General features: G+C 25.7%; 3 protein-coding genes across 3 annotated transcripts; 1 reads left to right on the forward strand and 2 right to left on the reverse strand.

Annotated features, from left to right (window-relative positions):
* Window positions 1-2,201: 2,201 nt before the first annotated feature.
* LOC124941900 (ELMO domain-containing protein C-like) lies at window positions 2,202-6,924 on the forward strand. Its single transcript, XM_047482276.1, has 9 exons — window positions 2,202-2,388; window positions 4,125-4,234; window positions 4,349-4,417; window positions 4,582-4,697; window positions 4,767-4,821; window positions 5,951-6,071; window positions 6,151-6,198; window positions 6,270-6,364; window positions 6,465-6,924. The coding sequence occupies exons 1-9, from the start codon at window positions 2,301-2,303 to the stop codon at window positions 6,582-6,584; spliced, it is 822 nt and encodes a 273-aa protein (XP_047338232.1). The 5' UTR covers window positions 2,202-2,300; the 3' UTR covers window positions 6,585-6,924.
* Window positions 6,925-10,786: 3,862 nt separating this feature from the next.
* On the reverse strand, window positions 10,787-11,027 carry LOC124942561 (nucleoside diphosphate kinase B-like). The gene has a single exon (XM_047483088.1). The coding sequence runs from the start codon at window positions 11,011-11,013 to the stop codon at window positions 10,789-10,791; it is 225 nt and encodes a 74-aa protein (XP_047339044.1). The 5' UTR covers window positions 11,014-11,027; the 3' UTR covers window positions 10,787-10,788.
* Window positions 11,028-20,177: 9,150 nt separating this feature from the next.
* On the reverse strand, window positions 20,178-21,066 carry LOC124941929 (nucleoside diphosphate kinase B). Its single transcript, XM_047482312.1, has 4 exons — window positions 20,954-21,066; window positions 20,833-20,881; window positions 20,520-20,751; window positions 20,178-20,433 (listed from the first exon to the last, which is right to left on the reverse strand). Exons 1-4 carry the CDS (start codon window positions 21,002-21,004, stop codon window positions 20,319-20,321), a joined length of 447 nt encoding a protein of 148 aa, XP_047338268.1. The 5' UTR covers window positions 21,005-21,066; the 3' UTR covers window positions 20,178-20,318.
* Window positions 21,067-25,633: the final 4,567 nt, after the last annotated feature.

Here is a 25,633-nt window from a genome sequence, read left to right on the forward strand (position 1 = left end):
TAAAAATGTATATGCTAAAATTGAAAAAAAAAGTATTTATTGAATTTATTCCGTACTTATTCAATTGCTAGATCACTGGATTAGATTGTTTATAATAACATTTGAATCTTGATACAAATAAAAAATATATATGCTTAAATAAAAAAATGTACTTATTTTATTGGGTTTATTTTGAAATAGGTTTCTATCTCTATATGCAAATATTTTGTGTATTAAATAATATATTTCAAATAGTGGCATCGGGATTCAAAATTACAGTTTATCCCTTTTATTTTATTTTTGGGTGGTCCTAGTTTATTTTTAAAGTGGTTAATACAACTTCATGCTATCGTGATTCATTTTAAATAAACGTAATTTTTTTTATATAAAAACAAATACATATATTTTTGTCACTTAAACTACCTTATTCTTATCTCTAGATGATATTAAATGGTTTCGATTTATATAATTTTGTAGAAGATTAATCACCTTTATAGACTGGTTTTGAGTTTCATTATTATGATCTTAGTAAGTTGGTTTGGGTTAAATGTGTAATTTGGCTGTCTACATTTAAATTTATTTGATCAACATAGAATTCATTCACAGTGTGACACTTTTCTTTTCAATTTTTCTCTTTTATCTTTGCTGACTTCTTTTTTTTCTTTAGAATTTAAATGTGTTTACCTTTTATTCTCTACTTTCTTTCTACTTTCTTTTGTTTGTTTATTATTGGTCAAACAATATTTTTATCATAATTTATATTGAGAATTATTATAATAATTAATTTTAAAAAGTATATGTATACTTATTTTCTTTTGTTAGGGTGTGAGTTAGATTTCTAATCAAATTTTAATATTATATAAAACATATTTTCTAGAAAAATATATTTATTATAGTCTCTATCATGATCTTGGATTATTATCTATAAAATAATTTAAAGTAGGATAAAAAATTAATTTGAATCACTGTAAATTTTAAATTAAATATTTTTTAATAAAATTATAATTATGTAAAATAGCCTTTAATATTTTGTATATTAATTTAAGGTGGAAACATATATAATTTTAATAGGGAATATATCATTCAATAAGTGAAATGAATATTTGAAAATTCCTTATTATTCAGACTTATTAAATGACACATCATTCTTAATAAAATTCCTACAAATTATTTCTCTAGTATATATATATATATATATATATATATATATATATATATATATATATATAGATATATATATATATAGATATCTAATTACTTTTAAATTTTTTTTATGAAGAATTGGTTTTCACAAAATTTTTAAAAAAAATTAATTAAATTTTGTAAAAAAAGAATTGAACTGAATTCCTTATTTGAGTTAATTGAGATTTAGGCCTTGTTCGGATTGGAGTTTTTAAAAAAAACCTAGAGAGGGAAAAATGTAATAATTGGTGATGATTTTGAGGAGGTAATGATTATTTTTGATAAAAGACTTAAAAGAGTATTGATATATATGAATAAAATAAAAAATAATAATTTAAAATAGAGGGTATTTTAGTATTTTGGTTAATGAAATGAGTGATGTGATTGTTGAGAAGTGATTGATTGGAAAATTGATTTGGGATGAGTTTTTTAAAAAACCCAAAGAGAACAAGGCCTTAGATATCTTCTTTTAAAAAGATCAATTTTACTAATTTAACTATCGAATTTCAATGAAATGAGAGTGAGAGATCATCGTTATCGATCTTCTTTACAAAATGAAGAATAGCATAAAAATGTTAAAATATTTACAAAAATTCTAATAAGTAAAAGAATATACATACTTTAATAAATAATAAATAGCGTAAAAATAAAGATATAAAAGAAGGAATATACGTCCTCGCCGTCTGTTGTCACTCCCCTCAGCGAAGATAAAGGAATCCAACTGATAATCTCACAGAGATAGAGAGAGATCATCGTTATCGATCTTCTTTGATTCGTCAAGCAGAGAATCTCCATCAGCTTGTACTGAAAAATGTGCATTCTGTTCCAGAGTTCGTTACTTATTCTGCATTAGCCGTTCGAGATCAATCAATTTGAATTTCTCTTCATTTTCTAGATTTCCTCTTCTTTTCTCTCGTTTTGATCGAGGAGTAATCATCGATTTTATTGAACTAAGATGTAAGTCAGTTATTTGATCTGAAATGCATTTTTAAGCTACTTTCATTTCGAGAATTGACGGTTGTTTGTTCTATTTGTGTGTGTGTTTTCTGTTTGATTCAGTTTTTGGATGAAATGACAGCTTGAAGTTGAGGAAATGGTGGATTCATCTTTGAGGCTTTAAGTTTTTCTTGAAGGTGAATATGGACGATCGAGGAGGTTCGTTTGTTGCTGTGAGAAGGCTTTCTCAAGGTCTTGACCGTGGAAATAACTTGCACTCTACTTCTGGTGGTACGTTTCGTGATAGATTAACGTATTAACTGCAATCTATATATATGTATATTTGATTTTGTATCTACAATTTGCACTCTACTTTTTCTTCTGCTTGCTTGATCTATCGACCTAAATTAGGTCATACTGATAGATGATTGATTCCTACTTGCATTCAGATTTGTGGTGAGTGTGTATTGAACTTGCCGATCTGTCCTTTTGTTTCTAACTTTCTCCCGATTTGCTTGCTTGCTTGCGTGCGTGATAGATGCTGTTTTCCATTATAACTGAAAGTATAGAAGCGAACTAATGAAGTTATGGACTAAGTTATTAATGACAGATTCATTTCAATGGACATGAGACCTAAGACAATAACATATCGAAATCGAATTGATGTATTTTTTAACGATTCCTTTATATATAAAGCTTTCCAATATTCTTCTCTTGATGACTGAGTTCTAAATGGAGGCCAGAAATTGTAAGCATAAACTTAGGTTATCTACATTGTCATTATGTGTTGTGATCTGGACACATTATCGCATGTAAGTTGTAACTACCTCTGGCAGTCAACTAGACTATCACATATTCACATCCCGAATACAAAATGGTATGCAATAAGGTAACTATAGCTCACAATCATATCTTATATACCATTAACAATTTCCTTGCTCTCCGGAGTGGGATGCTCACTAAGTTGCAGGATATACTGATCTAATACCATTTATGAGGTCCTGAATTTACATTCAATTTGAGGTGTGTTAGGGTATGCATTATAAATTGGGTCAACGCAACCCAAGTGCCCTTACAACTCACTCCTTATATAGTTATACTATTATAAGATGATGGTATGGATGTATTTCATCAATTTAAATCAAATGCTGCTTGGTTTATAGTTCTGTCGCCAGTGTAGCTTGAGGTTTTAGAAGACTCGTGACAGGATTTTGTGATTACTATTTTGAATATATGTAAAACAATGCCTAAATTGAGATTAAAAGTTCTGAACATAGTTTTATACGAGTTTCTTGTTGATTCTGTAGTGGAATTATATATATTGCCCGATGAATTGTATGTATCTATTTAATGTGTGAATAATCAGATGTCAATTCAGGTCCAAGGAACTTAAAACTCGACTGTTTAAATCTCTGAAAATGCGAATCAGTTAAACCAGTTTTGCTGTTTTGGAATTTATTGACTACTTTGCTCAATTTAACTTGCTTATGGTTTGAGACTTCATGACATTGTAGCACTTTCTTGTTTTTTCTGTGTCTTTGTCTTGGCCATCTATTATGTTAATTTAAATCTGAGAATTTGCAGACTCTGTGATTAAGTCTTCTGATGATTTGAACTGATTGTGTTTTATATAAGAATTATGGTGCGTTTGAAAAGGCTGATAACTAAGTGTTGAATGTCTACATTAGAAGTACTTGATATGTAATTTGATTCGATAAAACGTGGAACTAATGTTGATATCGATCATTTTTCAGTGGTTAAAGTTGTTTCTTGTACAATCTTGCTATATTACAGAGTTATGTCATTAATAGATTTAAAAATACAAAATTAAGCCAAATTTTTTAGCTTAATAACAGTTATAAAATGAACTTAATGCAAATAAGTTAATTATTAAATTAAGTAAGACTATTTATTTGTTCATTGTTGGGTAGAAAGTAAATTGTACATGAACCATACAGATGAATTAACTAGGAATTTTATTGTTTTTATGTTATATTTTAACGTTGCATGTTTCTACACTGTTTTAGCTGAGGCTGTAGCAGGATCAGCGGCATGGCTTGGCAGAGGACTTTCATGTGTTTGTGCTCAACGGAGAGAAAGTGATGCACGCCCGTCATTTGATTTGACTCCATCACAGGTTATTTTCCGAGAATCTGGGTTGATAATGGTTTATTATTATGGCTATCTGAAATAAATTGATTTTTATGGCCAGAAATAGCATGATGTTAACATCTCTTTACCGTTTTTCTAGGAGGAATGCTTGGTAAGGCTACAGAATCGAATAGATGTCACCTACAATAGCTCAATACCTGAACATCAGGTGCCTTTCATGCTCATACTGGTTAAATTTTCCATTTTTTTTTTTTTGTCAAGAACGGCGAACCATTTAACTTTGCTGAAATGTGTTATTTTATCATGTTATCTTGAATTATAAAAGGTTTTGTATGATAGATAGTCACTCTATATGTATTGTGTGGTTCATAGGAGGCTTTGAAGGCTTTGTGGAAAGCTGCTTTCCCAGAGGAAGAACTTGTTGGACTGATATCTGAACAGTGGAAGGAAATGGGCTGGCAGGGAAAAGATCCATCTACAGACTTTAGGTACGCTAAATAATTATTTACTATGTTGTTTTATAAATGATGTGTTACTGAAAGATTTCTTTCTTCTAGGGGTGGCGGTTTCATATCACTAGAAAATTTGTTGTATTTCTCGAGAAAGTTTCCGGTATATCCTTTTTCTTTTTCTATTTATTCTTTTTATTATATTCCAGTTTCTAAGATATTGTTGACTTCTTTATAGTAGTGTTGCAATCTGAGAAAGAATGACTAATATTAAGATAGAAAGTCCACTCTTTGGAATTTGGCATTTTGAGGAAAAGGGAATCCTTTGCTCACTTAATAAACCAAAAACCCATTTACTTCTATCATTTATATCATCTCATCTCATACATTCTCTAGAACTGCAATACTTACACGAAGATAGTTTTTTTTTTTTTAAACCAGTTTATTCTGTGGAGAAAGTTAACACGATCCCCCAATGTCATGACCCTCCACTTCATAGGGGGTTCTTAGTTGGAATTGAACCTCAGACCTTTGATCTCTTAAAAAAAACTCTTTCACTTAAGCTACACCATGTTGGGATAAATGAAGTTAGTGTTTCTCCATAAACAAGTGAGCCTGCTTGAAATTTGTATTTTGTCAAAATCTCTATCCTACTAGAAAATTGTGAAAGTTAAAATTGGGTTCATGATCTAGATTATAAGTGTTACTTTTTGCTTCATTGGGTATAAATATGATTTTGGATCATCATCTAAATTATGATATAGTTTTGGCTTTATTTGTATACACTTTTTTTTTCTGGATTATGATCCAAATTATTTTCTAGATGATGGTGAAAATATAGATTTTTCAACATTATGATGTTAGATTTTTTTTTTTTTAAAAAAAACAAAGTTTACTCTATGTAGTAAGATAACACGACTGCCTACTTCAATTTAGAGTGTTCTTAGTGGAAATTGAACCCGAGACCTTTGGTCTCTTAGGAGTATTTCCCTCAAAAACACAAAGTGAGATTAGACAAGTGAGCCTTGGAATTTAATTATATTTTGTCACAATCTCCTTGACAATTACGATCCCACTAGAAAATTGTCAAAATTATAATTGGGTTCATGATCTAGATTATATTGAGTGATATTTTGCTTCATTTGGTATAAATATAGTTTTGGATCATCATCTAGATTATGATAATGATTTTTAGCTTAATTTGTATATACTTTCCTCATATCAAGTGCTCTATATGACAAACTGTATTCGGTTTAGCATCATTTCTCAAGGTCGTCAAACATTGAATGCAGGATTCTTTCCAAGATCTTCTTCACAAACGAGAAGGTGATCGAGCCTTATGGGAATATCCATTTGCTGTTGCTGGTGTAAATATCACATTTATGCTCATTCAAATGCTTGATCTCGAAGCAGGTTCGTCTATATTTCGTTTACTTTTCCTCATCAAGATCCTTTTATGTAAATACCAATTTTTGCTCAATCTATTATGCAGTAAAGCCAAGGTCATTTGTGGGGGCAATCTTCTTGAAGCTTCTTCTTGGTATGGTTAACAAAAACAAAACTCTGTCTAATTTTAACGATAATTTACTTAAATTTTCTCGATTTATGCAGAAAATGAATCAGCATTTGACCTTCTCTACTGCATTACGTTCAAGCTTATGGATCATCAATGGCTTTCGATGCATGCTTCTTATATGGATTTTAATGTATGTCCCTCCCCTCTATTGAACCATTCTTCATATCATAAATAACATAAATAACCAAATGCTTAATTATAAACGCTGTTTTGTTTACGGGTTATTACAGACAGTAATGAAGGCGACTCGTCGTCAACTTGAAAGGGAGCTTTTGCAAGAAGAAGTAACTCGGCTTGAAGACTTACCATCGTATGGACTTCTTATTCGACCATCTAGTTATAAGATTTAGGCGAAAATACTTAAAAAGTTTTCAAAAATGCTATATTTTTCTGTATTCTGATTGTTGGTGAGCTCTATTACTACTACATTACAATGTTCTTTTCTTTTATTTTCTTTTTTGGCTTTATGACATTTTCAAAAACATGTCAGAAAGACAAATTATATTTGTCTTTTTGATTTGAATCTTCAAATGAGAGAGAGAAAAAAAATGAGGTATAAGTTCAGTTTGAATGCTAACTTTGGCTTTCTAGACGTCGTGTAAATGAATCTCTTTAGAGGGATGAGGAGACGTTTCATTTGGTGGTATATTTTCATGTTTGTAATAAACATCTTATTGATTTTTCATGGTTTATTTTTTTGGTATATGTGAAATCAAACATCATGAGTATATTGATTTTGTTCTTAGCTACCATTTTAGTTTATATAAAATAGAGAATTTATTAATATTTGGTCTAATTGTCAAATTGGCGCTCCTTAGTAGAGTTAATTGAGATTTATGATATCTATTTTTAAACCTCACAATTTGTATATAAAATGATGTTTAAAACGCATTTAACTTATTAGTTACGTTTCATTTATAAATAAATAAAAGATTTTATCACTCATTTAATTATCGAATTTCAGCGAATTAAGAGTTGAATATCGGATTTCAAAAAATTAGTAGTTAAACTCTTAATTCGCTAAAATTTGGTAATTAAATTAGTGAAATTAATTTTTTTTATTTAATTATAAATGTTACGTAGATAACTAATAAGTAAATCTCTCGATTAGATTTAATTAAAAATCTCAATTTTACTGACATTAATATATAGAGTTTATTTAGTAAAATTGTTTTTTTAATTTATAAATATAAATTTAATTTCTAAAATAGTTAAATCAAAATAATTTATAAAATTAGAATGTCTTAAATTATAAATTTAAAAATATTAAATTTTAATTAGTTTAAAATTTTACTAAAATATAAGTCATTAACCTCTTTTATAAGATTTTAAAAATTAAATTTTATTGTTGTCTTGTTTGTGAGAAAATACAATCTTTATTCTTATTATTTATTTTAATTTAAACATTTTTTTTTTGTCTGTTTATGAATATAGAAAGAAATATAAATATCTGAAATGATTAAGTTTAAATATAAAATATAAATAAATAAAAAGTAGGTCATTTCATTTTTTTTATTGTGTTTGTTTTGGAAATGCCTTTTATTTTTATTTTTATTTTTTTACAACTCATAACTTAATTTACCGACTAAATATTAAAATAATTTTACTTTATATTTAAAAAATTGGAAAACTAATACAATTTGCCAAACAGAAAATGAGCATAATCGTGGTTCATTTCTATTGATTCATCTTTCAGCATTGTTAATTCCATATCTAAAATATCATAATGATATGCTAATTTGATGATATATAAAATAATGTGAATTTGATTCTCATTAAGAATTAATAACGTTTTATGTTTATTAAGATAAAATAATAATATTTTTTTCCATTAAAATAAAATTTAAAATTGTTTTAATTAGAATTAAAAATATTCTAATTAATAATTTGTTCTTGGTCATGAATTATAATTAATTAAAGTCAACCGAGAGAACTAAATATACAGAAATTCTCATAGAAGTACGAGTTTATGTTCAAATTGAGGTGAGTTTAAATTCATCCTGAAATTTGTAAAAAAATTATTACTTTAAGAAGGTGTAGTGAAACCCTATTTTTTTTTAAAATTTATTATTTGTTTCTCTTGTTTTAAAATAAAAAGATAAAATTCACACAAATTCATTCATTTCATCTATAATTTCTGATTTACTTTTTCAAATGTAAGTCAAGTTTAATCCCCAATTCTAATTTTCTGTTGAGTTATATATAGCCAGTTTAATACATAGAGTTACTTTAATGGTATATAATTATATTTGATAATTATTTTTATTTGTTATTAAATATTAAGTCAAATAATATAAAAAGAATGAGAATATGAATAAAAACAAAGTAGTAGCCAGTAAGTAAATAAATAATAATATTTTGCCACTGTCAAATATTTAAATATTATTTTCAATATGCAAAGTGACAAACTTTAAAAAATAAAATAAATTAGGATGATCTTATTTTAAATTTGAAGAATTGTTTAAAAATTCAAAACAGAGGAGTTGAAAATAAACATAGATCTGGAGATTCCAAATAGGTCAACATTATGACAACTTATTTTAAATTTGAAGAGTTGTTTAAAATATAAAAAATAAATGAATTTAAGTACAATTTTAATTTTAATTGAAATGAGATGATCTATATATTATGATTTATCAACAACACATGTATAGCTTAATTTATTTCATAAATCTCCATAAAATAATTTATAAAAGTAGTTTGACCTCCAAATAAATCATATTAAAAAACTTAGTTACAAATTATTGTTATACCTAATAAGTTTCTCTAAATAACTAGATTTTGAATTTTAAAAAACAAATAAATATTACAATTATCTGAAAATCCCTAGATTTGAAGTTTAGGTTTGGAAAAAAAAAATGTTTAAAACTTATATTTTTTAAAATATTTTATTTGGGTATTGATTTAGATATTTATAATAATTTGGAATTTTTTAAATTTATATATATTAACAAATTTAATAAAAAAAAATTAATTTTACCTCCAAATATTTTCAAACAGGCTCATTATTTAACCAAATATTTTTTTAATTAAATATAAATTCACTTTATTTCTTTAAAAAATCTAAATAATTTATAAAATTATACCATCTTAATATCATAAATTTAAAATTTAAAAGTATATTTAGTAACAAGAAAATATAATTAGAGGTATAATTCAAATTCTCAAATTTAATAAATCATTTAAGATTGAGAATTGAAATTAAAATTAGAACCTAATTCAAGTTAATGTGTTTTCATTATAATTCTAAATATATTTTTTTTCTATTTTTCTAAATAAAAATATCTTATTATTTACCATCAGGTTGACAGATTAAACCAGTAATTTTATTTTAAATTTAACAAGTTACTTTTTTTTAACTTAATAACATAACATTTTGAATTATAGATATTTTATTTTTAAATTTAAAAAGTTAAATAATGAATCAATATTTTATTTTCTTATTGACAAAAATATATATAGAGAGAAAAATATTGACACTCCAAATATTGTAATAGATGGTTTCAATCTAATGTCTAATTAATATAATTATTATATCTTAAAATAGTTTATATTATATATTCTTTTTAAAATGTAAAAATTATAATTTAATATAAATCTGAATGAAATTTCAAATTCTAAATGTTTGGTAAACCTTTAAGATTAAGATTGAAATTACAATATAATGTATTTTTATAATTTATAACTCTATTTATTTTAGTTTGAAATTATATTTCAAATATTTTTTAAACAAAAAATTATTATTATTTTATAATTTACAATCATGTTTACTTGTTAAATTGATAAAAAAAAATATTAATTTAGAAAATTTAAATATTTAGTATTTAAGTTAAAATTTAAAATTAAAATTTTTATTATTTAAATATTAAATTGATATTTTTATTAATTTAATAAATTACCCTAACCAACCATGTTTTTTTTAATTAAATATTAAACTAATATCTTAATAATATAGATAAAATATATTCAAACTATTTTTTTTTTATTAAAATTGAATTACAATTCTTTAACATAAAAAAAAAAGTAATTCAATAATTATATTACCAACCTAAAATTGTTAGACTTTTTATCATTCTTAACCCATACTTCTCAAACCATTATATATATTAATTCAATGAATTAAAAATCTAAATAACACAATATGAAACTAATATTTTTATTTAACCAATATAAAAGTAATTATAAGCATAACCAATAAACAACAAAATAACCCAAATCAAGATAATATCAAGAAAACAAAATACTGAAATTTATAAAAACAGACATAATTCAAAACCACATAAACAGACAAAAGTCTTAACAAGTAGAAGAGAATTAATTATTCAAAATTACCATCACACAAACAACAAACTATGACAAAATCATCATTCATAGATCCATTTATGGCTGCTGCTAGTCCATTCAGCAACACCTTCAGGAAACCACAAAGCAATCTCCTTTTTTCCACTTTCAACTGAATCACTTCCATGAATCACATTCCTACAAATCACAAACAAATATCAAATTGTCAACAATAATGATTGATGAATTAGTTCAAGTCAAATCAGATAAGATTTACCTTCCAATATCAATAGCGAAATCTCCACGGATAGTTCCAGGAGCAGAATCTGCTGGATTAGTTGCACCATTAATCTTCCTTCCAGCATTAACAACATTCTTACCTTCCCAAACCATAGCAACAACAGCACCAGAAGTAATATACTCAAGCAATCCATTGAAGAACGGTTTAGATGATAGATCAGCATAATGCTTCTCAGCCAAAGCTTGTTCAACATTCATTAACTTCAAACCTAATGATCAACAATTACAACAAATCACATATTACATTCTACTTATTCATCTTTGCATCATTGAAATAAACAAGTACCTTTCAAATAGAATCCTTTCTTTTCAAATCTAATGATAATTTCACCAACCTGAATACATAATAAATCATAATCAACCAGAGTAGATATATAATCAACAATAGGTAAAGGAGATAGATAGATATATTAAGACTAACCAGGCCTCTTTGAACGCCGTCTGGCTTGATCATGATGAAAGTTCTCTCCATTGTTGATGATATGAATTTGATACGACTAACAATTGAAAAAGGAAAAGTATGAAGAATGAAGATTGAAGATTGAAGACGAGCATTTATAGGGGATTTCTGATTGAAAACCTAATGAGATGCTTGGTAAGTGGTTTTTGGAGAATAATTTGTATATTCTATATTTTTTATACTTATATGTTTAGGCTAGTAAGAGTAATGTAGTTAATTGGAACTAAAAAGATTCTAGTGTGATACATAAATAAAAATATAAAAAATATTTAATAAAAATAAAATAAAATACTATTTAATTCAATGTTTAAATTTTTTAATAAATCATAAATATTATATTAAAATAAAAAAAAATAAAACAATCTCATTCTACATTTTATTTATTTGGGTAAAATAACTCATTTTCTGACATATCTCATCGCATATTTTTTTTCCATATAACCTATCATCTCGTGACCATACACTTTTACTTTGGTAATTAAAAAAAATAAAATACTCTCATTCTACATTTTATTTACTTGGGTAAAACAACTCATTTTCTGACATATCTCATTACATATTTTTTTTCCCAATTAACCTATCATCTCGTGACCTTACAATTCTATTTTGGTCAAATAAAAAATCTCATACATTACCAATCTCTTTTTTACCTTCTCTTTAGTCATCAATGTATAATCGATCTCTCATCTCGTGATCTTGAAGTACTTAAACTGACCAACCATCTCATTTCACATTTATCTACCAATTCAAATCGAATTTCTCATCTCGTGACCTTAACTTTCTCTTCGGTTAAACAACTAATCTTACAATATGAGATTCTTTATTGTTAAAATTATATAAAATAAGGTTTCAAACGCAGTTAACTTATTAGTTATTTTATTTATAAATAAATAAAATATTCTATCACTCATTTAACCATTGAATTTTAGCAAATTAAGAGTTTTGAATATCGAATTTTAAGAAATTGGTAATCAAATTTTTTAATTGGCTAAAATTTGATAATTAACTTGTGAAAGGATATTTTTATTTAATTATGAATGCATGCAGACAATCTTTTTATTTAATTAATTTAGCATAAAAAGATATGTTGAATGTTCGGTTTTCGTTGAAAGAAGTTGGGGAGGCCATTAAGGGATGCGGAAGTAATAAAGCGTTGGAATGCGACGTGTTTATTCTGACTTATTTTAAAAATGCATGACATTTTCTTAAGACGAAATTATGGAAGCAATGGATCATTTTTATTACTTTTCATTATTTGATAAGAGTTGAAACTCTACTTTGAAATGTCTTATTCGTAAAGTTCTAGGGACTATTGATGTGAAGAACATTAGGCCTATTAGTCTCGTTTCATCTTTCTATAAAATTGTCGCAAAATATTTAGTCAACAATTTGAGAAAGATATTAGAGACGTCATATCTAGTAATCAGATGACGTTCATCAAAGGTCGTCAAATATATGATGTTGTATTAATAGTCAATGAGTGCATTGACTCATCTAATTCAAGAGGTGACAAATGTACTTTTGTCAAATTAGACATCGAAAAAGCTAATGATCACATCAATTGAGAGTTTTTGTTTGATGTAATGGGCAAAATGAGAATGGTATGAAATAAATTGGGTGGATTAGATTTTGTCTCTCGATGACTAAGTTTTTTTTGTCATTATTAATGGTAGTTCTCATGGTTTTTTCAAGAGTTCCCGAAGGATTAGACAAGGTGAATCACTCTCTCATTTCTTGTTCGTTACTTTTATGAAAACTCTCTAAAAAATGATAGTGTTCACAGAAAACTCGAGACTTATCCATGGAGTGAGTTGTGGGTAAAAAGATATCATTTTTCTATATCACATTTGTTTTTCGTTGATAACACACTCTACATGGTTCAGGCTACCTACAGGAATTTAAAATACCTTCGGGATATTTTATGGGTATTCGGTGCATGTTCCGGTCTATGTGGAAAAGTTTATTTTATGGATATTTTATGGGTATTTGGAAAGAAATTTATTCTATGTGGAAAAGTTTTTGTGAGCAATCTAGATTCATTGTAGGGGATGGTTCTTCGATAAGTTTTTGGGACAATAGTTGGTGTAGTGTCAAAAGTTTAGCTACGACGTATCATGAGCTTGTTTCCATTGCCATATGCATAAATGTCACAGTTAAGGACATGTTTGATCCTTGATTTAGTGATTTCTCTAGCCGAATTAGATATAAGGAGATTAAACATTATGGAGAGTTTGTTCATAATAGAATTTTACTTTTGATATGACGCAAACAAGTGTCCCCGTTTGAACAGGACGTTATGCGTTGATAAAATATTGATATTTTTTATGTGGGGGCATTGCTACAAATTGTTCACTAAGATGAGTTCATATAATTTTTATTAAGAGAAACTTTTAGGGTGTGTTTGATGAGGGGGAATTGGAATTGGAATTGGAATTGGAATTCTAATTCCAATTTCATGAGAATTGGCATTGAATTACAATTCAATTCCTATGTTTGGAAAAATGATAGAATTGTAATTCAATTCCAATTCCTATGTTTGGGAAAATGATAGAATTGTAATTCAATTCTAAATTCAATGTTTGTAAAATAAAATATCGGTTCAAAATGTTAACTTTTAAAATATGTTTTCACGTTTTGGCACGTTTAATACGTTTTTGACATTTTTTTCACATTTTCACACGTTTTTCACGTTTTTCACAAGTTTTAACACGTTTTTCACATTTTCATACGTTTTTCACATTTTTCACACGTTTATCACGTTTTTCACACGTTTTAACACGTTTTCCACACGTTTTCACGTTTTTCAAACGTTTCTCACATGTTTTTCACGTTTTTCACACGTTTTTCACGTTTTCACGTTTTTCACACGTTTTAACACGTTTTTCACGTTTTTTACGTTTTTTCACACGTTTTTTTACACGTTTTAACACGTTTTCACGTTTTTTACACATTCTAACACGTTTTCACATTTTTCACGTTTTCACACGTTTTCACGTTTTTCACACGTTTTTCACGTTTTCACACATTATTCACGTTTTCACACGTTTTTCACACGTTTTTCACGTTTTCACGTTTTTCACACGTTTTTCACGTTTTACACGTTTTTCACGTTTTAACACGTTTTTCACGTTTTCAAACGTTTTCACGTTTTTTACACGTTTTAACACGTTTTTCACATGTTTTAACAAGTTTTTCATGTTTTTCACACATCTTTCATGTTTTCTTACACGTTTTTCACACGTTTTTCACAGTTTTCACACGTTTTATACACATTTTAACACGTTTTTCACGTTTTCACACGTTTTTCACATTTTTGGCACATTTAACATGTTTTTGACATTTTTAATATGTTTAACATGTTTTCCACACGTTTTGATAGTTTTAAAACGTGTTAAACCTATCAAAAACGTTATAACGTGTTAAACGTATCAAAAATGTGTTAAATGTGTCAAATAAGCGAAAAACTTGTTAAACGAGCCAAAACGTGAAAAACGTGTTAAACGTGTTAAACGTGTTAAAACGTGTTAAACGTGTTAAATGTGTCAAACGTGTCAAACGTGTCAAAAACGTAAAAAAAACATGTGAAACGTATCAACAACGTGTTAAACGTGTTCAAAACGTTTTAAACGTGTTAAAAACATGAAAATGTGTCAAAAACGTGTTAAACGTTCCAAACATGTGAAAAACTTGTTAAACATGCCAAAACGTGAAAAACGTGTTAAACGTGTCAAAAATGTGGTAAACGTGTCAAAAACGTAAAAAAAGTATTTAATGTGTTAAAAACGTGAAAACATGTTAAACGTGTCAAAAACGTAAAAAAAATTTGTTAAATGTGTTAAAAACGTGAAAACGTGTTAAACGTGTCAAAAATATGTTAAATATGTGAAAAATATGTTAAACGTGTCAAAACATGTTAAACGTGTCAAAAATGTGGTAAACGTGTCAAAAACGTAAAAAAATGTGTTAAATGTGTCAAAAACGTGAAAACGTGTTAAACGTGTCAAAAACGTGTTAAATATGTGAAAAACTTGTTAAACGTGCCAAAATGTGAAAAACGTGTAAAACGTGTCAAATGTGGTAAACGTGTCAAAAACGTAAAAAAAACGTGTTAAATGTGTCAAAAACGTGAAAACGCGTTAAACATGTCAAAAACGTAAAAAAATGTGTTTAATGTGTCAAAAACGTGAAAACGTGTTAAACGCGTCAAAAACGTGTTAAATATGTGAAAAACTTGTTAAACGTGCCAAAACGTGAAAACGCGTTAAAGATGTCAAAAACGTAAAAAAAACGTGTTTAATGTGTCAAAAACGTGAAAACGTGTTAAATGCGTCAAAAACGTGTTAAATATGTGAAAAACTTGTTAAACGTGCCAAAACGTGCAAAATGTGCCAAAATATAAAAAACGTGTTAAACGTGTTAAAAATGTGAAAATCATGTTAAACGTGTCAAAAACGTGTTAAACGTGTCCAAAACGTGAAAAACGTGTTAAATGTGTCAAAAACGTGTTAGACATGTCAAGGACGTGAAAAACGTGTTAAATGTGTCAAAACGTGTTAAACGTGACAAAAATGTGTTAAACGTGCCAAAAACGTGTTAAAAACGTGAAAATCATGTTAAACGTGTCAAAAACGTGTTAGACGTGTCAAGGACGTGAAAACGTGTTAAATGTGTCAAAAACGTGTTAAGCGTGCCAAAAACGTGTTAAACGTGTTAAACGTGCCAAAAACGTGTTAAACGTGCCAAAATATGAAAATATGTTAAACGTGTAAAAAACGTGTTAAAAACGTGTAAAACGTGTTTAATGTGTGAAAAACGTGTTAAACATTTCAAAAACATGAAAAACGTGTTAATTTGGAATTATAATTCCGACCTAAAAAGATAGGAATTGAGAACTATCAAATTACACTATATTGAATTCCATTGGAATTCTAATTCCAATTCCAATTCTTAATATTAAAGTGTCTAACAAACATAAGAATTGGAATTGAACCCTCCAATTCCAATTCCAATGCCAATTCCAGGGTTATCAAACACACCCTTAGAGTCAAAGATTCCATCAAAAATCTGGTCCTTTGAATGGAGCGTTATTCACAGTGAAATTCTTACGGATGATATATGCATGCAAATTTTTTATATTATGGTTAGTCGTATGTGTCACGATGAGGTTGAATCGGCAACTCGCTTGTTTTTGTATTGTCGAGGGTGGCTAGTATCTGGAGTCTTTTGTGGAGTATCATTGAGATTCATTGGGTGATGCCCGAGTCTTTGGGTAGTTGTTGAGAAATTTGTATTGATACGACTAATATGACAGACCTACATTTGGTGGACTATCTGGTTGAAGAAAAATCGTTGAACTTTCACTGATCGTAGTCGTACGATGCATATAATTCATAATGTTACTGTTATGATTTTTACTCGAGATTAATTTCAAAAAGACGGTAGAGTCTGTGGGGAAATTAATCGTTATTCTCGAAAACTTACGAGCTCGATAACCTATTTAGTAACGTTTTTTATTTTTTTATTTTAATTTTTTTTTGTTTTAATATGATGTTTTTGTTATTGCGTTTAAACGATTTTTATTAATTTTAATATATATATATGAACCTTTAAAAAAATGTGCTAATCTAGTTTAAAGATGAGGTGGACTCAAATTCTTTCCGAATTTTTTTTATTACTTTAAGAATGTATAGTGAAACCCTAATTTTCTAAAAAAAATAATAATAATTTTATTTATTTATTCTATAAAAAAACATGTATCAACTCGTTTCATCTATAATTTATGATTTACCTTTTCAAATCCATATCAACTATAATCACCAATTCTTATTTTTGTGATTCTAATTTTTTATTCGGTTCTTATATATATATATTTACTAAAAAAAAAGTATAAGGAGATAATCATATGACAAACAATGCTAGTTGAATGCCCTCAGGCTTGAGCATAGGGAGACTTTAATGGTATATAATTAATTTATTTGATAATTATGTTTATTTGTTATTAAACATTTAGTCAACTGGTTTGAAAAGAATGAGAAAATGAATAAAAACAAAGTAGTAGCCAGTAAGTAAATAAATAATAATATTTTTCCACTGTCAAATATTTAAATATTATTTTCAATATGCAAAGTGACAAAATCTTTTTAGGTGAACAAACTTAAAAAATTAAATAAATTCTGATAACTTATTTTAAATTTGAAGAGTTTTTTAAAAAATTCAAAACAGAGGAGTTGAAAATATACATAGATCTGGAGATTCCAAATAGGTCAACGTTATGATAACTTATTTTAAATTTGAAGAGTTGTTTAAAAAAAAAAATGTATTTAAATTTGTTTCCTTACCCATACAATTTGAATTGAATTGAAGTGAGATGATCTATATATTATGATTTATCAACAACACATGTATATCTTAATTTATCGAAGTAGTTTGACCCAAAAAAAAATCATAATTTCCAATAGTGTAAACTACTTAAAAGAATTATTGAAAAAATTATATAAGAAGATTGACAATTGAAAAAAAAAAAAAAGTATGTAAGCTGCCTAAACCAAAATTCGTAATTGTAATGGTGATCCAACCTCCATAAAGTCGGACTAAACATGATTAAAAAAATTAGTTACAAATTATTGTATAATACTAAAAAAAAAAAAAAAATTCTCTAAATAACAAAATTTTGAATTTTAACAAATTTTAAATATTTATCATATCTGGAAAGAGAGTGATAAGGGAAAAAATTTGGGAGAATGAATAACGGTTTCTCCACATCACTGGTTTTTCCTCCTAAATTCCCCTCTCTAATCATTCATCTATCTGGAAATCTATAGATTTTGAATTATTTATTTATATATATTAACAAATTTAATAATATTTGTTCGTTTAATTCCACTCTAAATATTTTAAAACATTCTTTGTTTGACAATATATATTTTTTAAAATAAATAAATTCACTTTATTTCAATAAAAATTTCAAATAGTTTATACAAAAATACCATCTTAATATCATAAATTTAAAACTTTGAAGTATATTTGGTAAAAAAAAATAGAATTGAAGGTTATAATTCAAATTCTCAAATTTGATTAATGATTTAAGATTAAGAATTAGAATAACAATATAATTAAAACAATTTGTTTTCATTATAATTCTAATATATTTTTTTATTTTTCTAAACAAAATTATCTTATTATTTTATTATTTACAACAAAGTTCACATATTGAATAATGAGAAATGATTGGGAGAGCGAATGAGAAAGGAATGATGTGCCAGAATTTGATTAGCAAAAAAAATAACAAAATTTCACTCTGTTCTCTCACCTCATATTTTATCTTTTTCCAACTGGTGATGTATTGACACATCATTCTAAAATTTAATAAGATAACATTTTAACTGCAAATATTTTTTTTTAAAATTAAAAAGTTAAAAATTGAACAAAAATTTTATCTTCTTAATAACATTAAACATATAGAAAAAAATGTTTACACTTTAGATATTGTAATATACTATTGAAACCAATGTTTAAATAATATAGCTAATATATATTAAAATAGTTAATAATATATTATTTTTTCAAACATACCTAACAAAAGAAATTCTCAATATAATCTTGTTTTTTTCTTCAATTTGTTTCTTTATTTTCAAATTAACCTAACTTATTATTTAAATTTAGTTCTTTTATTTTTTTTTTTAAAATTAATTAACTTTTTTAATTTAAACTCATTAATATATATATATATATTTTAATTATTATTTTATAAATTTGATATATTTAAATTATTATTTGTATAATTGTGATATATTTAAATTATTATTTTTATAAATTCGATATATTTTTATTATTATTTTTATAAATGTGATATATTTAAGTTATTATTTTTATAAATTAAATTATTTATATTTTGATATATATTTTAAAATTATTATTTTTATAAATTTTATTATGTATATAAATATATATATATAAATATATATATATATATATAAATATATAAATATATATATAAATATATATATATTTCAATTATTAATTTATATAACTTTTTAATAACAAAATCAATAAATTCACCTAATTTTTAAAAAAAATATATATATTTTCTATTGTCATAACAATATATTTAAATTATTAATTTTTATAAATATTTACCGAATACTATTCTAGTTAATTTTTTACTTTATTGTCTCTTCACAACATATTTTTGTTAGGATTTAATCTAGTTTTTTTTTATAAAATAATAATTTAAAATATAAATCAAAATATAAATAATTTAAAATATAAATAACATAATTTATACAAATAATAATTTAAATATATATATATATATATAAAATAACGAGTTTAAATGTAAATAAATAAATTAATTAAAAAAACTAAATTTAAATAATAAATTAGATTAAATTGAGAATAAATGAAAGGACCATAACTGAATAACTCAAATATACATATTTATAAAAAAAAATATTTAGAAAATTAAAATCTCACATATATATTTAAAATAAATATAGTAAGTTAATATTTTAAATAAATATTAACTAAAAAAAAATGAAACTTAAACTATCCTAATAAGGCAATATACTTGATAATATTTTAATAATATATACAATTTATTAAAACTATTTTTATTATATATTTTTTGAATATAAAAATTTATATATTTTTCAATAAGAAAATTAATTCAATGACAATTCTTTAGAGTTTCATTACCACCTAAAATTTTGGACTTCTTTATACTTCTTGACACATTCTTGTCAAACCATTATATTAATCAATTAACAATCTAAATAACACAATATCAAACTTATATTTTTTTTAAACTCCCATATAACCCCATCATTATCTAAAGATCATACATATAAAAGTTAATTAGAAGCATAACCAATAAACCAAAACAGAAACCCAAATCAAGATAATATCAAGAAAACAAAATACTGATTTATAAAAACAGTCATAATTCAAAATCACACACAATCCTCAACATAGAGCAAAAGTCTTAAACAAGTAGAAGAGAATCATCCAAAATTACCATCACAAACAACAAACTAGGGCAAAATCATCATTCATAGATCCATTTATGGCTGCTGCTAGTCCATTGAGCAACTCCTTCAGGAAACCACAAAGCAATCTCCTTCCTTCCACTTTCAACTGAATCACTTCCATGAATCACATTCCTACAATCACAATCACAAACCCATATCAGATCGACAATTCTCAACAATAATGATTGATGAATTAGTTCATATCAGATCAGATTTACCTTCCAATATCAATGGAGAAATCTCCACGGATAGTTCCAGGAGCAGAATCTGCAGGATTAGTTGCACCAATAATCTTCCTTCCAGTAGTAACAACATTCTTACCTTCCCAAACCATAGCAACAACAGCACCAGAAATAATATACTCAACCAATCCATTGAAAAACGGTTTAGATGATAGATCAGCATAATGCTTCTCAGCAAAAGCTTGTTCAACATTCAATAACTTCAAACCTAATTCAACAATTACAACAAATCAGATACTATATTCACTCTACTTATTCATCTTTGTATATCATTGAAATAAACAAGTACCTTTCAAAAAAAATCCTTTCTTTTCAAATCTACTGATAATTTCACCAACCTGAATACATAATCAATCATAATCAACAATCGGTTCTTCGTTACAATGAATTGAAATCAAATTAAGACTAACCAGTCCTCTTTGAACACCGTCAGGCTTGATCATGATGAAAGTTTGCTCCATTGTTAAAGATACGATTTTGATACGACCAACAGTTGAAAAAAGGGAAAGGATGAAGAATGAAGATTGAAGACGAGTATTTATAGGGGATTTCTGTAAAACCCTAATTCGTATATTCTATATTTGATACTCACTTTTTTGTGGTCCAGAATGAATAAAACTTGGGCTGTTCTTGATTTTCTAATCCATATTTTAAACCCATGTATTTTATTTTTATATGGGCCTATGGACCAATTGTTTTTATTACAAATTATTTGAAAATCAACATATTTATTATTTTTATTTATAAATCTCGATTACGATTTTAAAAAGTGAGATTTTGAAATTTTGTGATTTTAATATTTTACAAATTTATAAATAAAAGTTAGACATTTTTTTTTTATAAGTTGTCTTATTAATTACTTATTTAATATAAATATTTTTGATAATATATATTTATAATTATTTATTTCTATAAATTTAAATAAAAATATGTTAAAAGTAATAAAATATTAATATTAATATTATTCTAAGAGTGAAGAAAATTCCTATTTAAAAAAATTACCAAAATATCACTTAATCATTAAATTTAATAAAATTACTAGGTTTTTCGTGTTTTTCAACTTACGTATAACAAATTTTCTTCCTGTTTTCTTTAATTTTAATTCATCAAATTTATAATAATACTAGATTAATTTTAAACATTATATAGAATATAGAAATGTAATCATATTTAAACTAATTATTAATTATAAAATAAAAAAGAGAAAAGAGAAAGTAGAGAAATGAGAAATATATATACATATATATTTAACAAATTACAAATTAATAATTTAATACGCAAATTTAAAAAAACTATTAATATTTATTTTGTTATTTTTATTTAATATATTAAATTATATAATTCAATATATTGAGATTATTAACTAATATAATTAATATATAAAGATATAATAATTTTAATATATATTTCAAATATTAATGTTAAATATTATGAAATTAATTCAAATATTAAGTAATTAAAATATAGACAATTCAATCTTCTCTAATTATTTAAGTTATTAAATATTTAAAATTCAGTATCTTAATTTTAAATTTTATGTATTAAACTATTATGAAAATCAAGACCCATTTATTTATTTAAATTAAAGAAAACTAACATTTTCCAAAGGACCAACTCTGATTGGGTCTCATGTATTTTATTTTATCATGGACTCTAGACCAATTGTTTTGATTAGATTTTTTTTTTCAATTTAGGAAAGTGTTATGATGATTAATTTATTAATTTTTTCCAATTTAATGTAGTAGTTTGTTTCTCTAATTCTTAAAAGAAGGCATAAAGTCGCGTTAATCTACTCGTTTAAGTTCACTGTAATTTTAATTTTTAGATATGTTCATTAACGAATGACTAATTATTCTACTTAAATATTTTTTTATATCCTCTCTTCAATATAAAATTATCATAATTTACTTTGTATTAGTTAATTTGATTTTACTCATGACGTTTTATTGTTTTGTATGAACTAATTAACACTATTGTTGGTGGATTTTAAAGATGATAAAATGAAGAAGAGAAAGAGTTGTTTATAGTTAATGGAGTTGGTAATTGATAATTAAGTCTCAACTGTCGAAGTAATTAATCACATATTAATATATATACAAAAATCTTACTACTGTGATATGAAAACATTTTTCAATTTAATTTACGGTATCTTTATCTAATTTGAAAAAAATGGTAAAATTCATCTGCCCGTTTTATCCATAAAGAGAGATGAAACCGTTTACCGTATGTAGGTTTTACCTTTATTTTTTTAATTCATACTATTTTTTTTTAAGTCTATTCCAACTCTAATTTCTTGATTTTATTGACTAAACTCGTATTATAATATATATATATATGATTTGTATTGTTGTAATTTAATTTTCCACTTTTAATTCTTCTTCTTTATTCTTTGTGCGTAACGTAACCCTTTATTCTTTGTGCGTAACGTAACCGTAACCGAGAAAGATATTTCAAACCATAAAATTTTAACTAAAAATCAAATGTTTGAATTTTAATTTTATGAAGAACAACTTAATTTGAAGTAGTACTTTATACACTAAAGAAAAAGAAAGAGTATAGTTAAATTGGACCAAAGAAAAAAATAAAGGATTTTATTGGGATATGAATGATGTAATTGTGGACAAGTTGTGAGCCCACGAAATATCTGATGGGAATAGACTTTACTATTACCCATCATTATAATTTGGAAGACTTTTCATTTTTTATTGGAAAGCCATGATTATTGCATGGAATTCAACATATTTATACTTTACCCCCTTTCTTTTCAAATACAATACAATTTTTAATTATTTTCTTCAAATTGTTAATATCACTACACTACTGTTTATAAGCTAAAGTGCATCATGTGTTTCTTGGAGGGATTACATGAAGGGTTCATATATATATATATATATAAACAATTATTGGAACTTTGAACTTTTATATGAAATCATGATGAGACTTTCGTCGGATCGATCCATTCTTTTTTTCTCATTTGAAAAAAGATAATTGTTAATGTGGATCTCATACACTATTCAAGTTAAAAGGATATTTCTTTTATATTATAAAGAATATATTATCATTAGATATGGTATAGTGTGTTCACCATTTGATTTATAACTCGTACTATTCTATGTCATAATTTATGAAATTTCTTAAATTTAGTGTGATTGAGATATTAAGTATATTTATAAATATAAGGTCAAAAATCCAAAAACATGATAAAGTCTGGCAATTATTGGTTAGATTCACAAATGCTATATATCTGTCATCCCTACAAAGTTGGGATTGTTCCAATGGCCCAACATGTAGTTTCTGCACTAACTATAGGATATGTTTGTTATCCGACATCATCCGAAATACTCGGTCATCCATATAGAGAAAGATCTATGTACGAAAATAAACAATCTAATATGAAGCTAGCACAATTCCTACATAAGTAGTGTCAAGCCCACTATGATAGCTTAATTGACAAGTCTTATAAAAAATATTAAATGTCTTTGATTCGATTCTAACTAAACAAGCTAAGCTATGTTATATATAATAAGCATGTGAAGATAGTGACCACACTAATTTTCATTGGCTCAACATGTAGTTTCCACACTAACTATGGACATGTTTGTTGTCCGACATCATCTCAAATATTCGGTCATCCCACTACATATTATAATTTTTTCCAAAACATTTATGTATGAAAATAAACTTAATACAATGAAGCTAGCATGATCCCCACATGACTCTCAACCCCCAACATGGTAGCTTCGGTTCGATTTTAACTGAACAAGCTATGTTACTTCATTTAGGTAATATGGTGTAAACATATAATCTTTTCTTTAAAAGCTTGAAAATGGTAACCAATCATTCAATATATTAGAATGTTTGCTTAATTTTCAACCAAACATTGAACATTCAATTGGAAACCAAACATTCATGGATTTGGTTAGAAAAGGACTCTATTTTCACATCATCATGTCCAAAAAAGCTTTGTAGAAGTTGTAGGTAGGAAAAAATAAAAAATCTAAAAGGTGAAACATGTCAAGAAATGGTAGATTAAATAATCGATTATCTGTTTAAGAATCGCACACACTCTGACTATCGACAATATTAGAAAAGTTGTGGAAATGCAATTGACTTATAGTCAAAGTAAAAATAAGATTTAAACTATTATTTGTGGATTAGTTTATAATTTTATAAATTAATTTGTTGGGATAATTGAGTAACAAAATAAACAAAATTTGATATAGTACATGGAAATGATCATTATTATATGAATTGGGACTGTGGATGAAATAACAGATCGAGAGTGAGTGGAAGTAAGAAGGAATGAAGAAAGAGGAATGATGATGTATCTTTTGCAGGGGCAAGAATATTGGTCTGAGTAGACTTGTATATTTGTCAAATATTGCAGCATTTAGATTTCCATTATATTTGCCTTTCTTTTTAAAAAAAATTATTATTAAGATTTTTTTTTTTTTGGGTCGATTCACGTTTAGGGTGAACTTAATTCTACCATATATGTGTCTCGGCCAAGAAAACAATTTTAATCGCAATCAAATAAAAAAAATTAAAAGTGTCAATTATGAGAATACGAGGAAAAGTTTGAAAATAGGCCAAAAGAATCACAATCAAATAGTAAATATTGAAAATGTCAATTATGAGAACGTCACGAAAAGTTTGAAACCGAGCCAAAATAATTGGATTCAAATTAATGTGGGTTTAGACTTAGACGGTTAAAATTTAAAGTTGACAATTATGAGAACGTGACAAAAAGTTTGAAATTGAGCCAAAAGAATTGGATTCAAATTAATGTGGGTTTAAACCTAGACGGTTAAAATTTAAAGTTGACTCTTAAATCTTATGATTTTACGATTTCAGAGAAGGTTAACAAGTCTGGTTTTAAGTAAACTTTTAAATAAGTAATTTCTTAACATTTTAAATTTACGATAATAAAATTTTACGAGTTTTTAAATAATTTTGATTTTATTATTTTATTTTTTTTTTAAAAAATTATAAATAAATTAAAAGTTATTTTTTATTCAAATAAATCAATTAATATTTTTATAGTGTTATTTACTTATTATTATTATTTTAATTAATTTTATAACTAGATA

The sequence above is a fragment of the Impatiens glandulifera genome, chromosome 6 (assembly GCF_907164915.1).
Source record: "Impatiens glandulifera chromosome 6, dImpGla2.1, whole genome shotgun sequence".
Taxonomy (NCBI): Eukaryota; Viridiplantae; Streptophyta; class Magnoliopsida; order Ericales; family Balsaminaceae; genus Impatiens; species Impatiens glandulifera.

Excerpts from the sequence above, each read along its gene's own strand:
- LOC124941900 (XM_047482276.1), top strand. The coding sequence starts at position 2,301 with ATGGACGATCGAGGAGGTTCGTTTGTTGCTGTGAGAAGGCTTTCTCAA. Across the intron at positions 4,418-4,581 it reads GCTCAATACCTGAACATCAG|GAGGCTTTGAAGGCTTTGTG; the intron begins GTGCCTTTCATG and ends TGTGGTTCATAG. Across the intron at positions 6,365-6,464 it reads CTTCTTATATGGATTTTAAT|ACAGTAATGAAGGCGACTCG; the intron begins GTATGTCCCTCC and ends GGGTTATTACAG.
- LOC124942561 (XM_047483088.1), bottom strand. The coding sequence starts at position 11,013 with ATGAATGTTGAACAAGCTTTGGCTGAGAAGCATTATGCTGATCTATCA.
- LOC124941929 (XM_047482312.1), bottom strand. The coding sequence starts at position 21,004 with ATGGAGCAAACTTTCATCATGATCAAGCCTGACGGTGTTCAAAGAGGA. Across the intron at positions 20,882-20,953 it reads ACGGTGTTCAAAGAGGACTG|GTTGGTGAAATTATCAGTAG; the intron begins GTTAGTCTTAAT and ends TTATGTATTCAG. Across the intron at positions 20,434-20,519 it reads TTCTCCATTGATATTGGAAG|GAATGTGATTCATGGAAGTG; the intron begins GTAAATCTGATC and ends TTGTGATTGTAG.